The 19,813-nt window shown below is 34.8% G+C and overlaps 1 protein-coding gene across 1 annotated transcript in view; it reads right to left on the reverse strand.

The window, feature by feature from the left end:
- The window catches only part of CPS1 (carbamoyl-phosphate synthase 1), a 215,052-nt gene that overhangs the window by 55,190 nt on the left and 140,049 nt on the right, over nucleotides 1-19,813 (reverse strand). The window contains exons 20-23 of the mRNA XM_019938868.3: nucleotides 19,433-19,643; nucleotides 17,865-18,063; nucleotides 15,644-15,820; nucleotides 12,172-12,290 (exon numbers count right to left, since the gene is read on the reverse strand). Of these exons, the coding sequence (XP_019794427.3) occupies nucleotides 12,172-12,290; nucleotides 15,644-15,820; nucleotides 17,865-18,063; nucleotides 19,433-19,643 (706 nt within the window). The remainder of the gene's footprint in view (nucleotides 1-12,171; nucleotides 12,291-15,643; nucleotides 15,821-17,864; nucleotides 18,064-19,432; nucleotides 19,644-19,813) is intronic.

Here is a 19,813-nt window from a genome sequence, read left to right on the forward strand (position 1 = left end):
AGTACCACTAGTTTCTCTTAATTTTTGAGAGCACCATGCCTTATTTCTGTACAGCAATGAGGTCTTTGGAAGAGTTAAAGAAAACCTTGATCTTTCTCTCTCATGTCTGGGACAAACAGTGATCCGATGTTCATGTGAAACCATGACAGTATGAAAAGCATTTACTAGGATTTGGGTTCACTTAGCACTATCACAATAATGCTATAAAATTGCAAGTGCTGATTTTCAAGGGATGACACACTTAAAATTATACTTCGCCTTAAAGGCTATTACAAACAACAAAATCAAAACCTAGAAGAAACCCTTATGAGAAATTGATACAGTAGATATTTTTAAGTAGGCAATTTTTAAATTCCTGAATCCTATGTTCATTTTTAACCAATCTTTAGTGATCCCAATAATCCAGAAATATTGTTATATAACTTTTAATCTGGTAAGCTCATTTATATACCTCATTAATATATGATGATTATAACATCATAATTATATTCTATGAATACCAAGTCATGAAAATGAGGGAAATAACCTAATACAGGTTAGGTTAATCCTAATTTTTGATCCTTAATAAATCACATTTTGTATCTCAGTGATCTCTAGTTGAGAATGCTGTGACTCTCTTTCTCTGCCCTTGACTGCTAACAATGAAAAACAAATGGAAACCACCTAATCACAGTAATAAGACTTGTCCATTAGTATATAAAAAAGTGTTCTGCTACATTCAAAAGAGCAGGCTTCTACTAAGAAAATAGCTTTCACCTGATCAGACTGAGCTAAAAGGCAAAGTCTATACTATGGAATACTGCTTCTGTTATTTCTGCTTAGAAAATGTATTTATAATTTAAAATACACTCAGTGTATTCTTTTTCAAAACTTAAGAGGATGTACTCAGTAAGCAAAATCCTGGATTTTCCCATGAATATAGGTTTGTTATACCTCCAGAATTTAAATCCAGTGGATAAAAAGAAATACTGTACAAGGCCCCAGTAGAAAACTGACACTGAATGAGCATTCTTTGATGTCACAATAAGTTTATTTGGAAGTCCTATATTTTAAAACTTCTCCATCATCTTTGTTTAAAGCAAGTCACGTTTCCACAGAGTAGTTTTCCAAATACCACATATGTTGTCCAAGCAACAAATATATAACAAATGTGTAACTTTCTTTGACTTTTAGAAACTATTACTTAGAATCTTATTAAAATTATTTACTTAAGTGAAGCCTATCTACTGATAACTACTGCATAGATTTTTTTTTCTTGCTAAATGTAACTTGTGTAGAAATAATTTTTCATCAAATATTTTTAGTTCTTAAATGAGAAAATGTAAGCCTTTTCTAGAAAGGGGAAAAATAAGAAGCCATTTCTAGAAAAATTGTAGAATTAAATGTAGAAAAATGTAGATGTAGAAAAATTCTAGAATTAGATTCCTGGTGACATGTCACACTAGATCTATGATAATTTGAGGATTACTATGTACATGGAAGTCAAAAATCTTTATCACTGAGGGTTTTTCAGAAGAAGACATATAATACCCAGATAGCAAAAATTCTCATCTGTTTCATACTAAAAACTATATACTCAAGAACCGAGTGAGTAGCTCCCTCTTCAAGTTACCTAGAGCTAAGTATGGTCAATTAAACCAGACCATCTGCTAAAGATAGGCGGTAGGTAGGGTATGAGGCAGTATGGGCAATATCAACATAACCATGTGATGGCCGTTATGTTATCATTACTATATTTACATAGGCAAATAGTGCCTAACTGCCTACTTCAACCCGAGATGGGCCAATATCACTGACCGAATCTTAAGTCAGGGAGGCAAGGCCACTGCCTCACTCCTCGAGATACGCATCACCCACTTTAGCTCCCAGGGCACTAGCGGAGGTTATGCGCCCATAAAGGCATCTCAGGTATGAATGAGAAGGTGAAAAATCCTGAGGGCCAGTGAGTGATTACCTAGCATCTGTAATTATAGCTCAGGCAGACTATTTTGTCTACATTTAACTTCCATTGTACACTTCAGGAGCTTTTAACTCACACCCGCATTAACATGGAAGTAAGGCATTTCCATTTTATTTAAAGAAAAAAATATATGTACATGTATGTATGTGTGCATATATACACACATGTATATATACTGTCACATAAATACAGAAAAATTTAAAAAGAAAATCCTTACGCTAGCTCTCCATTCTCTTGAAAATTCTGTTTACAATGTACTCTTAAAGGTGACTCACCAAGGCTTTCTGCTTTCCAGGCCCCCGCGTTTTCCTCACAAGGGTTTAGAGAAGGGCACATCTCTTACGAGACTTCTGCTCTAAGTGGGGTCAACAATTCAGGCAGGGAAACACGCAGCTCACAACTTGACAGCTAAGGAGGAGCTGATCTCCAGCTGTCTGATTTAAAAGTCATATCTCTACAAAGAAGCTTTTGAAAAGGGTTAGCGACTAGAACTGAAGGCAGAAGCCCTGGGCTAGATTTCTTGCTTTCCTCTGACTGGTGTGACCTCAAATATGACACACACCTCTGTGTGACTCAGTTTCACCACCTACAAAGATAGAATAGTGAGTATTTTCCACCTGTATTATAACAGAAATTCACCTTAAGGTCACCAGAGAAATACAAATCTCTGTATCATAAGTGTTATGATTATATATTTTTCACCTTAATCTTCTTTGCTGGTTAATTAAATCAGAGCCTGCACTACCATTGTACATATTTATGAATATTTCTCATAAAAAGTTTTCTAGAAATTTGCAATTTTGAAAACTTAGATAACTTTTAAAATCAAAACTAGGTAGGGACTTCCCTGGTGGTCCAGTGGTTAAGACTGAACTTCCACTGCAGGGGGTGTGGGTTTGATCCCTGGTCGGGGTACCATGGCACAGACAAAAAACAAACAAACTGTGTAAATTTTGGCTTGTTCTCAACAGGAAATAGAGTTTACAATGTCCATGTAAGTATTATAGTGCTCCCAGTATATATAATTTCTATTTGACTGTAAAAAACAATTAGATATATCCCCTTTTATTAGAAAATAGTCATTCAGAGACTTCCTAGCTAATTAGTAAATATATAGTCACTTAAATAATGAAAACCTAGAGATGCTGATTTCCAGTGTCTTCCAACACAGAGTTTATATTCTGTTTATTTTATTTTATTTTTTGGCCACACTGTGCAGCATGTGAGACCATATTTCCCCGACCAGGGATCGAACCCATGCCCCCTGCATTGGAAACACAGAGTCTTAACAACTAGAAAGTCCCCAGACTTTATATTTTGGACTACACATTTTCCAATTAATAATTTTGTGGGTCCCTTGAGCAACCAGGAATTGTAATATATTTTCCTCCACTCCAATCTCCCTTCTTTGGCATGACTGAAAAATTCTGATTTTCACTTTCTACCAAAAATATTTTTTATTTATTTAATGGGAATATCATCATACAAATATTATTGAGATTTTACTCTATGCAAGGTCAATTTCCAAGAAAATATATAGTATATAAAGAACTGAAAATCATTCTTATCTGTTTCAGAACTGACACTATTTTTTAGAACGGTGAAGTCCATTCTTCATTCACACAAATCAGCAAAAGCTTTTAAGAAAATCTTATAATAAAAGTATATTAAGACATGGTATTTGAAATTTGCCCTAATGGAATTTACAGATTAATTGGAGCATCCTCCTAGTATGTAGTAATTACAGAACAATGAGCGAAATTGTGTGGCTCCAACTATAACGTACATTGAGCAAATAGGTAGAGAGTATTCACTTTAATTTCTGTTCACAGCCTTAATTTCCTTATAGGAAGGTTCTCATTTTTATGAAATACAGCATAAATATAACAAAATAATAGCAAACACGATCTGTCACTTCCTGAGTACAATTCATCCATTTACCTACTTCTTTCTCATTGCACATTTGGTCCTTTTAGTCTAGCTCCTATTCTTTCCTCCCCATCAACAAATTTGGTGGACTTGCTCAATTCTCTCCCTCTCTGCTCTCACCAAACCATGACATATTGTTGACAGTGTATTCCTATTTATTTATTTATAATTCTCTCTTCCCTTGGTTCCCATGGCATAGAGACATATTGAAGGAAAGATGCTATCCTTGGATTCCAAAAGTCCTGAACTCAGATCGTGGCTTCCGTGTGCACTTCCCCTGAAATCTTGAAAAATTTATTTAAATGTTCTGAGTCACTGTTTTGTTTATAAAATACGGGGTAGGGTTGCATACCTTCTAAGAACTCTTAAACTGTGACTTATATGAGATAACTTAGTACACAAAGATCTTAGAGCTTCTTGGTCCATTAAAAGCATCCTGTCTTATGTATACCTAAGCATATACAAATCTTCAAAAATAGATTACAAACCCATTGAAGGCAACTAACAATACGATTTGGTCTAATAACAGCTCCTAATAAAGAGAAATGTCATCAAGTAAATAACCTATCATGCTGAGATCACAGATGTTGACATACGGATAATCTATTAAATCCTGGCTATTAATAGATACATACATACTACAAATTATGAGTATATGTTATTTTAAACCAACTTAAGATTTTTGGAACTATCGAACATATAAGAATCAATAAGCAGAAAATATATAATATTTATTTTATGAATGATGTAAACATCACTCTGAAAACATTTTAGGTGAAACATGCATCTTGCCCATGCCAGACTCAAGTTCTCTCTCACTCTTTCAAAATGCAAAATTATTTGTCAAAACTATGAAAGCAATGTTTAAATAATTAATTCAATGAGGGTTCTCAGAACATTAAATATTTGATGTAAAATTTTATTCACAATATACCTGATATAATAAATTATTAGTTAGAAAAATTAATAGAGGCTTGTCAAATCTGTGACATCGCCTAAAATATCACATGGAACATAAAAACAAATTAAAAATAAAATGTATTTTTGGCATTAGTTCACGGGCACGGAAATTCCCACAGTAATGTTCCTCTTTTCCAGAAGAAAAACTAACCTTTTTATGTAAGGTCCAATATTTAGTATTCGTGAAGAGGTTTATTAGATAAATGGTTTAGGGTATGAAGACAAGCCATAGGATACTAATATGTAGTAACTAATAAAATTGTTTTCCTTTAGAGTCAATTACTTTATATATAATATATATTCAGCTTAGAAGCATGGCTAACTAGTAAAATAAGAGAATATATATTTTTTAAACTAGGGTGAAACTGAGACTTAGAAATATAGTGTGAGTTGATAGTGAAGTCAGAGGACATAACCTATTTTCTGCAAATCAGATCAATGGGTTCCACTAAAGTGTCCAACCATCTCTATTTTCATTCTACATTCAAAATAATAAACACCCAAACACTTAGTGTGTATATATATATACACACACACATACATTCATTAGTGTGTGTGTATGTATGTGTGTGTGTGTGTGTGTGTATATATATATATATATATGTTCATATATATATGAAGGTCCACAGACTGGGGTGGAGAAAACAACAAATGGTATCACAAGCATATATCATAGTAAAGGATCATAAAAATTATAACATGTGATTATACATTATATATAGTGAAATGTATATTTTTCTCTAAATTGCTTCTATATTAAATACCCTTTAAGGCTAAATGATTACTTTTAATTTTTTCTACCAAAAAGTATAAATTATCATTAGAAAGTAAAGTACTGATCCTTCTCTGTCTTAAGCTTAAGTTTTGGTGTTTTTTTAAATTTTTATTGGCGTATAGCTGCTTTACAATGTTGTGTTAGTTTCTGCTGTACAGCAAAGTGAATCAGCTATACATATACATATATCCACCCTTTTTTGGTTTCCTTCCAGTTAGGTCACCACAGATTATTGAGTAGAGTTCCCTGTGCTAAACAATAGGTTCTCATTAGTTATCTGTTGTATACATAGTAGTTATGCCTAAGTTTTAATGACTTTTAGGTGACACTTTTCCCTAGAAAACTTCAATCAAATACAAGCACAAAACGTTCTTGTCTGGTTTTGCCACGCCTCCTGAACAAGTTAAATAAAAAGTCAATAGAAACTAACGTGTGTAGGAGAGGACATTCAAAGGGAGTGTTCCAGCTAAGGTGACACCTGCATTATTACATCTGCCAGAAGTTTGTGGCTGCAGGGAAATGGCCAACTTTACTGAGCTCAATTTAGCACTTGAATGCCCAAGTGGAACTCACCAGGCTTGCCCCAGATTGTTTTCCTAAGCTATAGGCACACCTATGACTTTTCAGCCCTCACCAATGGATGTAGTTTATCACATTGAACATAGTGATGTTCAGATGAAAATTAGGCCCTTCAAAAGCACACCTTCCTCTTTTTTTACTACACTGTAGCAATAAGTGGCAGTGAAGGGGGAAGAGAATATTAATATTAATATTATCAGAATTAAAAGTTAAAAAAAACAACATATGAGCCTACAGAATAGTGGACAAAAGCAATTTCTGAATAACTTGCATATTAATCCATAGTAAATTAAATTTATATCAATCATTAATAGAGAAATAAATCCAAAACTTAGCCACATATATGGTGCCCCCAAACTTAGCCACATATATGGTGTAAACTGTATCACAGTGGTCATATCCCCTACTTTTGAACATCTAAAATGGATGAAAACAGAGTCCTTTTAAACAGTCAAGCATTATGTTGCTAACATAAATAGCAGCATTGTGCAAAAAAAACACCAGAGAGCAAAATGGACCATACTGGGAAAATTGCCCAAATTGAATGAAATGCAAAAGAACAAGCAGTCATCATAACGGGTGGAAACTTTCCATTTGGTGATTTAACGTGGTACAGCACAAGCAGTGGATGGCTGCCTTCTTTAAGCTAATCACTGAAAGAAGGATTCAAAACTTAATTCAACTTAGTTCCAGTCAGTAAAAGAGCAAAATTATACGACTTAGGCAGGTATAATAAAGTTCTTCAGCTACACATGTCAGTCAGAAATAGCAAAAGAAACTAAAAATTAAAATAAAGAAAAAAAATGTAAAAAAGAGTTATAGGCAGAAGATAGGCAGGTGCTCAAAGCTGGTAATTAGCATATTCACATTTTTTCTTGCATATTCAGGTTGGTTTTTTTTTTTTAAGTATCATGACTGTCTTTCAATCCAAAATTGTTAATCCAACTTGATATTATAAATAAAAAGGTTTGGGGTGTCGTGTCTTTAAATAGTTCTTGCCCACAAAGAAGATTTACTACAGTTGACTAACTTCCTTACTTATAGTGAAAGGGGTTCAACTGTGATATTTTTGTACCTGTGCTTATCTATTTATTACTAATATTGTTGAAACCTTTATCAAATGTGCTAGTTCTATGATGATGGGACTATCATCGCTTTATTAAATACTGTCACTACGCTGGAAGTGTCTACTACATGTAGTCTGATTTCCTCCAGATGTTATATAATTCACCTTTCCACCTTTCCACATCCCTAAATATATATATATATATATGTGTGTGTGTGTGTGTGTGTGTGTGTGTGTGTGCGCATGTGTATAGGGTTTAAATATAAAACATCCTAGGCTCCAGAGTCCTGCTCAGGTTTGATCTCAATTCTGTCATTTATTAGCATGTGATATCAAGGACGTTGCTAAATATCTCAGAACCTCAGTTTACTACCTATAAAATTGGGATAATTACTGACTTTCTTAGGTTGTGGTAAGGATTAAATGAAATAATGCAATTAGAACAGTGCCTGATATGTAGTCAATAAATTCGTTGATCATTATCTTACACCTGGAAGGCGTTTGATGGAATCAAAATTCAAGTTTCTGTATTAACGCATAGAGCTCGATTATCCATTCTTTTTTTACTTTAGAGAACCAGCTATATCAAGAGAACCTAGCTGATAAAGACATTTGACATATTTATCTGTTTAACTTATACTACCTGTGCTTCTGTCCTCCAATCCAGTTTTATTTGCGTGACTAGAATTGAATCTGTCTATGGACTAATGGAGGAAAGGATTAGAGGTAAGACTTCTGTAATTTTTAATAGACCAAAATAAATGCATTTTTCTTCTAGTGAAAATGCTATATGGGAGGAGCATTATGTGTAAAAGAGTCAATGTTGGTAAGATGAGTGAGTATGGGGAAAAGAGATACACTAAAGTCTGGATAGCTTGGTAGTGAAGGCCAATGAAGAGAGCTTTTGAAAATGTTGCAATTACACTGAAAATTCTGACAAGCTCAATTTTCCTAAACTACTTGCAAAGTGATCTGGTAATGTGAGGTTAATAGATCAAACATACGAATCCCAATGCATATGCATAATAGGCATTGGAATCCTCCATGATACAACTCACATCACATTGAGTAAAGAGAAACTTTTCAAAGCCTGAAGAAATCCAAAGTGAAATATGTTATCACTCTAGATCGATTCATTCCACTACACTAGCTTATAAATTTGGGGAACTGCCTAGGACAGTCAACTTTCCTAGCATGCCCTCGGGAAGCAATAAACAGTTTAAGAAGAAAAAGAGAAAGTCAGTGAACCGAAGTATAGAAGAGAAATTCTTTGCTGAAGCTGTCTGAATAATGATTAACACCTAAGTTGGTAAGAATGGCTATTGCTCTGGAAGTTTCCAGAGGGTTGCCATTGCTATGATCATGTATTGAAGATAACAAACTGAGTTCTGATGGAAGCAAGCACTCAGAGCTGGGATGCTGAGGGATACTGAGTTGATTATTCTAACACCTGTCTAACTTGGCCCATCACCCTGAAGAAGACGGGATTTCATACTTCATCCTCAACAAGAAACATGTTTATCTCCACCCTTCAAGGAAGTGAGAAAACTGTAATTTCTACTTTCTCATAGACATGTAAAACTCATACGTTATTTCCATAATGCTAACCTTGTTACAATCATTGTTTTCTTTTCTCTACTCCAGTCTGTGGACATTCACATATACACCTAATACGTGGGTATATTCTATTTGGAAGTCAAATTCTGGACTTCATTTCAGGTGACTATATATAAATACAAGTAATAGACTGCCATCAATCTAAGTGCTATTCTCATCTTCTGCTAGTGAATGTATTTATTGCATTTTAGAAGAATTTTAGCATGATTAACAACTGTAAAGTGGGAATTTTTGTTCATTATTATAACGGAGTGCTATTGATCTTTTGATAAGAATAGCATTTGTATCACTAGCTATCATTGCTTTCTTAGGTCTGGTATTAAAATAAGTGACAATGCATCATAAAGAAAATTAAGAAATGATACATTGCAAAATATATATGCAAATGCAAATCGTGACTCTGAAAATGAGTCTTAAAATGCATATATCAGTATAACAAGTGGCACTTTCATTTTCAGGGGGAAGAAGAGAAAACTTTCTTGGACACTCATCATGTGCCAAGGGTCCTTTGCATTTATATCATTTAAACTCCACAACAAAACTATAAAGGGGACATTAGCAGGAAGCACGTGAGGTTGGAGAAGTGAGGGAGGTGACGTGCCCATGATGCTGCAGTTGGTAATACTGTGCACCCACATATCTGACTGGCTCCATAGCCTGTGCTCCTTCCAGCACACAGGAAGGAACCAGGTGAAACTTAACCCACGTCTAGCATTCTACACTTTACCCTCTCTTTAAGTTTCTCCTTTCTCCTAATTAAGATCCCCACTGCCCATTTTCCCAGGGACTTATAAGAAAATTGCAAAGGGACCTGGGCACATTGGTACCAGAGACATGCTAAGGCAAGAGAATTTGGGGGTTGGCCCAAATCAGACCAAATAAATAGCTACTTCCTGGGCCTACATCTAAAGTCAGCCTTTCGAACGTGGGAGCAGTTGAAATTTTGAAACAAGTCACAGATAAAAAAGAACCAGCTGACCTTAACCTTCCTCCAATATATAACTCAACCATATAATGCCAACTGTTATTAGATAGCTATTACTGTTGGAGCAGTATCTGCCTCGATGACCAAGCCTCTCTGGATATTTAGAAACTGATAAAAAGCAGAAGATGTCATAATCCAGGCTAATCATGAAGATAATCAAAATAGGGCAAAAACAAACAAACAAACAAATGTAAGTCCTGCACTCACCCACCATCAGTTGCAATATCCTTTCAACTTCAGATCCCAATGTGCCACAGAATGACTGAGACAGGGGGCTTCAGTAGCCATCTGTTCTTATTCTATTTATCCAACACCTCTAAATAACAGTCATTATTGAATTGCTATGTGTGCATCTAAGATACTCAAAAAAAAAAGGACGTAAAGTGTCCATCAGATAATAATAAGTTCAGAGTTTAGGTTTACTAACACCATAAATCCTCTGTTGAGGTCTTGAAGCAAGAGACAATTGTTAAGTATTATGTTTTAGAATCTTTTAAATTATTAAGTTGTATATAAAAAGTTTTTATTGTAGATGATTATGAACAATAGAAAAATCTCTATTTACAATTATACTTATGCCAGAAAATGGAGACTTTATTTTAAAATGTCAAATTAACAGCAAAAAATGCAATAAAATGTTGAAGTCAGAACGATGTTGTAAGTGATCTACGACTGTGAGTCGTTCTAATAATCCTCCAAACAGCTTTTTCACTATCAATATACACTTATTTCTGCTTAGTTAGAATTTCAACCTGCCTTCTGTTTGTAACAAAAACTATTCAATTAAAACATTGAATTTGTCCAAAAATCAGAATGGATATCAAGTGGAAATTTAAATCACAATAACATCTGCTGTTTTTCACCCCAGGACTCCTCCACTGCTACGGTTGGCATACTGTAAGTTTCTAGCACCCTCATGTGGTTTAATTGGAATGGTTTCACAGGCATTTGAAATCAGTTGTCTGAAACTGAAAACAGTGGAACAGACTATAATTCAACATAGAAGTTCTGCTGGCAACATAAACCAAGAAAGGAAACCTCAAGTCAGCAAAATTCTAAGACGAATGTATAGGCTCGATTCTTAACTTCTACCTACTGTTCATTTTATATGATCACTACAAAGGATGACTTACAAGCAACTACAGCTAGTTTCATTTCTGGCAGATTGGAGTCCCCCATTTTCAAAACCAAGCATTTGTTGTGGGTGATTGTTGAATAGATGAAAAAGAACCTCCTTCTGCTCAAAAAGAGAAGCAAGTGCCCGGTTTGTGTACATTTTGATTAAGTAAACCCAGTAACCCAATTATATGTTGCAGTTTCTAAATAGTCGAGAAATCCAGTCACTGAGAGCTTCCACTGTTTGCAACATTTTAAGCAATTAATTTTTCTACATTTACTAAAATCATTTGAGAATAATTTCTGCAAAACAAAATTTTTCCCTCTCTAAACATGTGCCTAGGCTTGTAGGTGAGATTTCTTTCCAGTAGTAGTGTATTTCAAAGCCCTCTTAAAGAGGAGAAGCTAAAGAGAAATACACTGTCTTTCTTAAACTGGTAATACATGTTCCTGTTATCACAGATCCAAGTTTAAAACCTATCTGTGACTTCATATGCCTGAGCTACCTCAAAAAACGATCTTCTCAGAAAATAGAAAAAAGTAGATTTTAAAACACTGACATTATAGGAATGTTCTGAACATGAAATCAAATTTTTAAAATAATTGGCCATAAAGGAGATAAAAATGCAAATTAGTGAGAGGTAAAGGGTCTATTAACAAAAATTTGAATGTGGCTTATTTGTATGCTGAACTGGATGTCCCAGTGTTAAAAATATCAGTAGAATGCAAGAGGAATATGTTTGCTCATCAATACACAGCAATACGTAGGTTGATATTAAAAGAGAAGAATAGACTTCAGAACTTGGAAAATGTATAGAAAACAGAAATAGTATTCATTTCATTATTGATTAATAAAATTTAAATCTAGGTAATGTCTGGTAATTAAATAGCACATCAATCCATAAATGTACACCAATTTTTGTAAATTCAGAAGACCTAATAAAAACATCACTATGTTTCTGTCAAGGGTAGGGCAGGGGTAGAAGACAATTAAAATTATTAATAGATGCCTTTAAAAAGGTAAACGTCTAAAAACTGCCATTTCTTCTGGTTATGGCTATTGCTTTGCAGCATTGGCACTATTTACTTCATTGAAGCAGAATTTTGGCCAAATGTGTAAGGGTAAGAGGAAGACAAAACTGCACAGAAGATACCTGGAGTGAATCAGAGCACAAGTGCCTTACCTGTTGAGCCCTTTTAGTGTCTTTTCCATGCTTAAAATGTCACGCATCTTATACAAAAACCACTTGTCAATGGATGTGAGCTTCATAATCTCATCCAGGGACACATTGTCTTCCAAGGCCTGCCAAAAGGAGAAGAGATGCTTTCTTTGGCAAACATCTTATAAAGGTCTTATTTGGTTGAAAACATAGCAGCCATTCCTCTCCATGTTAAGAGAGCCTGAGGCTATAGACTGAGAATGAAACTGATATCACATCATTGACGTTCCTCCCAATAAACTTACAGATACTGCCAACTATATCCACAAATGGCATGAACAGGAGGTACTCTGAGTTAATCAGAGTAGTGTGTGCTCAGAAAAATTCCTGTAACAGGCTCTGCTTCCCTGCTTTTTATATGACTGTGTTACCAATTATATTCTAAATCTGGTATATCTTTTTGGCATTAAAGAGAATCTCTTGAAACTATAGTTATGCCAAATTGGTAAGAACATGTAGAATCAATATAATGATCGTTTAACTTGTATTTTGGATAATTACCCTTTAGCATATTTAGCATATTTTTATCACTTCATTCCATATTCACACCAACCAGTCATTGAGAATTTATGGATCACATTTGGCTTGGTGTTATTTCTCTCAAATATTACCTCACAGAAGACTTCAAACAAAAAATTATTTTGAATCAGTTACTGTGACTTTCGTGCTAAGACAGGCATTTTACAAAATCCTAATATATTCCAAAACAATGTAGTAATAACTTCTGTTCTGATAGGCAGCTCAGCTTTTTCCTCAAGCTTAGTTTAGCAATTTCTCAAAAGTAAAATTACAGCTATGGGTCATTAAGCTGAGTACAAAAGGCAGCTGAAAGAAGAGATAAACTCTCAAAACCAAAACCTTCATAGTCAAAAGATGCCTACTCTTATTCTTTTCTATGTTTAGATAATATTTATACTCAATGAAAAATGATAATCAAATATTTCAAAACAACATATTTTATTATGGCACACTATATTTTTAAATACCATTAGGAAATATATGTAACTAATAACTGCTGTTATATTTCAACCAAGGAGCTTAATTTTCCTAAAACTTTTACTTATTTCTGGTATCAGAGAGACCATCATCATACATGTTGAGAAACAATATAGCTCATAATTCTATTGACTAGAATAAAATGACATCTAATGTGAATACTGAAAGACATATTCGTTTCGTAAGTCTATTTATGTTTTTTTGTTTAATTCTCCCTATAACTATAGCCAGGTTCCCAAGGACTTAATATCATGCCTTATTTGCCAAGGGATTAAAGGGACAATTGGCTCTTTGACCATCAACACTGTGAGGGGAATAGAACCTTAAGGTCGTTAGTGACACTTCTGATAGACCAAAGGACATTTTCACACAATCGCACACAGTAATTACCCTGCGACTGATGAAGGACCTAGAATCTGCAGTCATTTTACTGTGAGGAAGGACAACTAGAATCACATCCACAGTTCTGAACAGAAAGCAAGATCCTGCCGGTCTTTCAAGAGCTGCAGCTTTGCTATGTCACACAGCCGTAATGAAGTTCGTAATGACCCCAAACAAGTTGGAGGTTACTCTAACGTTCCCCAAATCAAAAATAATGCCCTGTATTCTCCCCAAATCAAAAGAGGTGATGATCCAGTCATCCTGAAATAAGACTGCTGCAAAAATCAGACCTCAGAGCAAGTTGCCCTTTCTAAGAATTATGAAAGCGAGCAAAGATTTACTCACTCCCTTCATTCTTTTCCCCCTTCAGCCCACCACACTCCTCACACTCTTTGTCAAAATCACCAAGTTCCTGGTTGCTGTGGAAATGAACAGTAATGATGACCTCTAACAAACAGAAATCAGTTCCTTCTCCCAGCACGCTGGCAGGCAATAATTTATACCTCAGACCCTGCACTTCTTGCTCATACTCTGTGCAAGAAAGAATCTCCACACATTTTCCCTGAATTCTCATCCTTATAAGTCTGTTAGAAAAGAATGAGCGATACGCTTGAGTTTTACAGCCTCACTGGGAACCTGGAAATACTTCCCTTGTTCATCCACCTCAAAATGGCAGAAGTATGATGACTAGACTCAAGGAAAAAATCTATTTACTGTCCTTTGTCTGGAAAAAAAAATTATATGTATACATACAGACACACACATACACATATATACACATGTATGAATGTTGTAGGTTGCTTTTTAAACGAAAGACTGAAATAAGAACAATAAAGAAGGTGAAACGGTTTTTTAGAATGACCTCTCATTACTAATATCACTCCCACCACCATGGAAAAATGTTAATTCTCTATTCCCTTGAAAGTCAACTTTGAGAAATGTCCATCAAAAAATACTAGTATCTCTCAGACTACTTCAGAATTTCAATGGAAATGAAATATTCTGCATTTGGAAACCATAAAGGTGAGGAGAATACATTAAATGCAATGAAGGAAACATTCCCTCCCCTCCTTCTATATATGAGCATAAAAGTTGCAGAGTTCGAAATCACTAATAGCATTTTTCTGTCATTACAAAGACCAGCATTTTTCTGTTGCTACAAAGACAAGTTACAAAGACAGATTCCCTTTTTAAAGACAAAATTCATATTTTCATCAACTCATTCCACATGTACATACACACACATAAAATGGTCAGAGGACTTTGTAGCTCCAGTGTGGTTTGGTACTGTTGGAGGATTAATACCTAACCTTCCTTAAATGTCAAAAAGCAATTCAAGGATTTCTGACCAGACAGATCCCAGCTGCCCAAATCACCTTTTATAAAATCAGATGAACTAAAACTTCAAAACTCTAAGCATAGTAAACATGAAAGGAGATTAATATGGCATTTAATTTGCATTAAAGGGAACTAGTGGGTGGAAGTGAGAAATGTGGGGCTTTTTTGTTCTATAAGTAAGACCAATAAAATAATTACATAGAAAAGCCTATAATCATGGAAGTTCTTTAGAGTTTGTTGTTTAAACACAGAAGAAGAATCAAATAAAGATTATTCTAGAGTCTTAGGCAGGACATACTAAGTGATACCATTTTACGCATCTTCCTTTCTAAAATATAATTTTACACATTTTCAATGAGCAAGTAATGAGAGTGATGGGAAATCATAAGTCAATATTATCAAACATTTAAGAGTATTGATAATATATGTACTAAAAGGGAAGAATATTTTATCTATGGGATCATCCTTTAAAACTGCAGTGTTCCCTTTAAGTCCAGGCTTAAGGTGAAAATAAAAAAGGGTAATTTTTCATTAGCTATAGAATAATCTGATGAAGTCCATAGAAACCTCCAGTTTGATACTATTAAAGAGAATTAAAGATTTTCCAAAAATTCCTGAATTCAAGACCACTTTGTGATTCAGTTTTACATTCAAGTCCAAGCTGATTGTATTCTGGGAAAGAAAAAAAAAGGGTAGCTCTCCGCCCCTTGTCACATATTACCTTGGCGATGGCATAGATGCGGGTGCTGGATGGTTCAGCCAGCTCTCTTCTGAGATCAATGTTGGATGGCCACTCTTTGTTCATTGGGAGACGGGAAGTAAAACCAGCTATAGAAGGGTGGCACATCCGTAAAGCCTTCTGGAAACTCTCCTCAAAGGTGCGACCAATAGCCATGACCTGTAATACACATTTAAGACTCATATTTTTAAAAAGAGCTTGCATATTTTTAATTTGTAACAAAGCTAGAAGTTGACTATTTTTCAGAAAAGACTTAGGAGCAAGACATATATCAAAAGAATGCTACTCAAATTTAAGTTATTTTTCTTTCTTGCCTTTTTACTGTGGTTTTGATGTAATGAGTCTTTAACATCATTAGGTCACTCTTTTACCACTTAGGGAATTTAGCTTGATTTGCTGAGACTGATGAGGAAATCACCTGTACTTGCTCTGGACCATAGCATTAAAAGAAAGAATCTGTGGCCAGAGAACATAGACCCTTCCTCAATAAGATCTTGCTTTCATGCAGATGTCCTTTAGAATAAAAAAGCAAATGAAGAGAAACCAGACATATATTAACACAAAAACAGAACTATTTCTAAATGGGTATCAGTCAGTATCCCAGACAGGTTGGCTTTCTTTATAGCTAAGCATTAATATTAATAGGACCTTGAGAATCATAACAAATACTGACAGATTCAGATTTTGAATATAGGAGACTAAATTCCCCATGACAAATTCAACATGTCGTCCCACAATCTTTGCAGCTGATTGTATGCTAATCAATTAGGAAAACCATGTGGTGATTTAGTTTGGACAAGTTACAAGTGAGAACTAAAATTAACCTTGAAGCCTACCCAGTTATTTTCAGTGAATAAATACTGTCTTTGATTCTTTCCATGGAATAATAGATTGCCATGCATTTTTGGTCTACAATTTAAAATAATAACAGTCATAACACTGCCTTCAGTAAACTTCTGTGATGCCTCAAACAGACCTGAATTCTCATTAATGTCAGTTTAGTAAATCTTCATGTCAATTGCGTGACAAGCTACATATACAAAGATCACTAAAGCCAAACAGATAACCTTTTCACACTGCTCCAAATTTAATTAGAAATAAGGGAAGAGTCTCAAGAGCAGGGATAAACAAAATATTAGTCCAATTCAGATACGTAATTTATGAGGCATAGTGGTATTTGAAGAGTTAGACAATATATTCATAGATTTTCTAGCCTAAGCATAGGAGAGGGTACCAGATATAAGATAGTTTACGGCACTATCAAATTAAGAAAATATTTTTGGAATATTTAAGAAAATTTTAAAGTATTATATATTTAAGAGTTGGCCCTAAAGTAACTAATTCTGTAAGTAATTCACCATGAATTTTCATTAAAGTACACTGTACATAATAGTATATGGAGTACATTCAATAAAAGAGAAGTAAACATAATAATAAAGGAATACATAACAGTGTTTGCTCAAAATTTGTCCTTTTTAATACTTTGTATTATTAAACTTCATATTCATTAAGTGAAGATTTCACCATTTTTCAGTGGAATATCTATTGTGGCTTTCCCTGACCCTATTCTACTACATTCTCACAGCACCTGCATATAAATACTGCATTCCAACTTTTACCACAGTTTAATTCATATTATATTTAGTTCTGTGAATATATTCTGAACTCACCAGCTGGAGATAATGTCACAATTATCTACATCTTATTCACTGATTTATCATCCCAGGGTCTTGCATGTAGTAAGAACTCAGGAAATGTCTGCTAACTTGAGTTGAACTAAATGTAAAGTGTTAAATATTCACTGAAGACAAAAACCTTTCAGATAATAAACCCTAAATTAACACATTACAAAATTATCTCATATTCTTTGGCCTACAAATTTCCCCATGCACATTGTGAAAGGGGAATCTTTCCATGAAATGTAAACTAAATAACAGTTGTTTATTTGGCAGAAACACCACCAACAAAACTTTTCCTGGCATTTGAGTTATAATTCTATTGTGCACCTTGAAGCATGATAAAAAAAAATTAAGATTTAAAACAGCTATGCCTTATGTGGAAACACTAGGGAGGAAATGAAATTCATATGTATCCTCCAATCAGTAACCCAGTATCCAAGGAAACTGAAGACTTTCAACGACATTAGGGTTGGACAAAATAACTGAGAACAAGGATGAAAGAGAGGAATTAACCAAGGACTCACCTCTCCTACACTTTTCATAGAGCTACCGATTCGGCTAGAAGTGCCGTGAAAACGATCAAGATCCCAGCGAGGAATCTTGGTAACCATGTAATCCAGGCTCGGTTCAAAGCAGGCTGATGTTTTCCCTGATACAACGTTCTTGATTTCTGGAAGTGGAATTCCTAGGGCAATCTTTGCAGCAATGAATGCCAATGGGTAGCTATAAAGGAGGAGACATTTTTTTTTTCTTTCAGCAATAAGTATTAAAAACAGCTCAAAATATAAATTGGTTTTTCTTAGAAATTCTGGTATTATTTCACATCAAGGTATAAAACACACCTGATTCTCAGTTCTGTATGAAAATTTAATAGCTCCTTATAAAATAAAGTGAGTCATGATAAAGTACAGAAGCACAGATCACAAAAGAGTTCACTGTCTATGCCTGACATGCAGTGCTACAACTCCCAACCTTCACCTCTTCAAGCCAAAATCAATAGCTTCCTTGAGAAATAAAGTACTCACTTGTGTATAATTTCCACTAAGATAAGAATCTGCAAAATATTCTTTTATAAAAATATATACATGTCTGCACCTAGGAAGACGGTGCAGTTAGCTGGTACTATGGGGTATGTAAAGGTCATAAAATGCAGTCCTTGAAAGTTTGGGTCCTTGCTCTGTTTCCAAATTATCTTTGAACTTTGGGCTCCTTACACAACTTACACTCTGGAAACTTGACCATACTCTTCTGGAATGTCAGTTTGGGTAATTGTATTTGAAAAATTAATTCACAGAACTATAGAATTACATATGAGTCCTTTAGTACAACTTCCCTACCTAAGAGGTGAAGAAACTGACAGAGACAGTAGTGATTTATCCGAAGTCCCACAATTAGTAGAAGGACCAGAAGGAGAACTCAGGTCTCTTGACTCTTGTTTAGCTCATCACTCCTTCCACACTCCATGTAGCACTGTCTAGCTACATAAAAATAGCTTGAGAGGTAAATATTTTTTAAATATCATGTAATTTAAATACCAGATGTTAAAGATATTAATAGTAACAAAAGATATTAATTAGTGTTCCTTCCAGTCATGCTTGCTAGCAATTGTTAAGTAGATACAAATTTATTTATTTAGTTGCAAGATTTACCTATAGAAAAAAGCTACTGTTGTTTGCTCTTGTGAAGTTTTGCTAAAATAAAATAATGTGATTGCATGCTTGAGTCAAGTGAACTCTATTATTTGTCCAAAATTTGTTATATACCTAAAAAAGTCAGTGAAGGACTAAAATTAAGGATTAATTTGTACTTTTTAACAACATCTGCAAAGTGCAATTAAGAAGCAGATTTTTCACAGCCTGCTTTGACCACCCAGATCTTGATTAGTTTATGATTAGCCAGCAAACAAAGCCAGCTAGCAATACCATTTGCCTCAATCTGGCGGCAAGCTCATTAATAACCATGTCCATAGGACATGACTGGGAGTCAGCATACAGAAATGGGGACTATAGTTTGCAAATGCAGCACATTCTTCCACTAGCTTTCAATTTTCCAGTTCAATCTGCAAACCCATGGTCAATCGTTCTGGCCTTACCCAGTAGCTTTTGAGGCCAGGGCAGAGCTTCGGGACAGTCTGGCATTCACTTCAATGATGCAGTATTCCATTGAGGTAGGATGAAGGGCAAACTGAATGTTGCATTCACCCACAATGCCCAAGTGGCGAACGACATTGATTGAAACACGTCTCAACAACTGAAACTCCGCATTGGAGAGCGTCTGGGCAGGGGCCACAACAACTGAATCACCTGTACATCCAAGCAACACTTGTTATTTGGTAGCATATCTAAATAACCAACTTTAGTAACTTAACAATCTATTTGCATGACACAAGAAACAGAACAGGCTGAGGGTTTGCTGGGAAAAGAATTATCTTAGGGAAACACATACAAGGCACATTCCCTCTGATTGTTTCACC

The sequence above is a fragment of the Tursiops truncatus genome, chromosome 7 (assembly GCF_011762595.2).
Source record: "Tursiops truncatus isolate mTurTru1 chromosome 7, mTurTru1.mat.Y, whole genome shotgun sequence".
NCBI lineage: Eukaryota > Metazoa > Chordata > Mammalia > Artiodactyla > Delphinidae > Tursiops > Tursiops truncatus.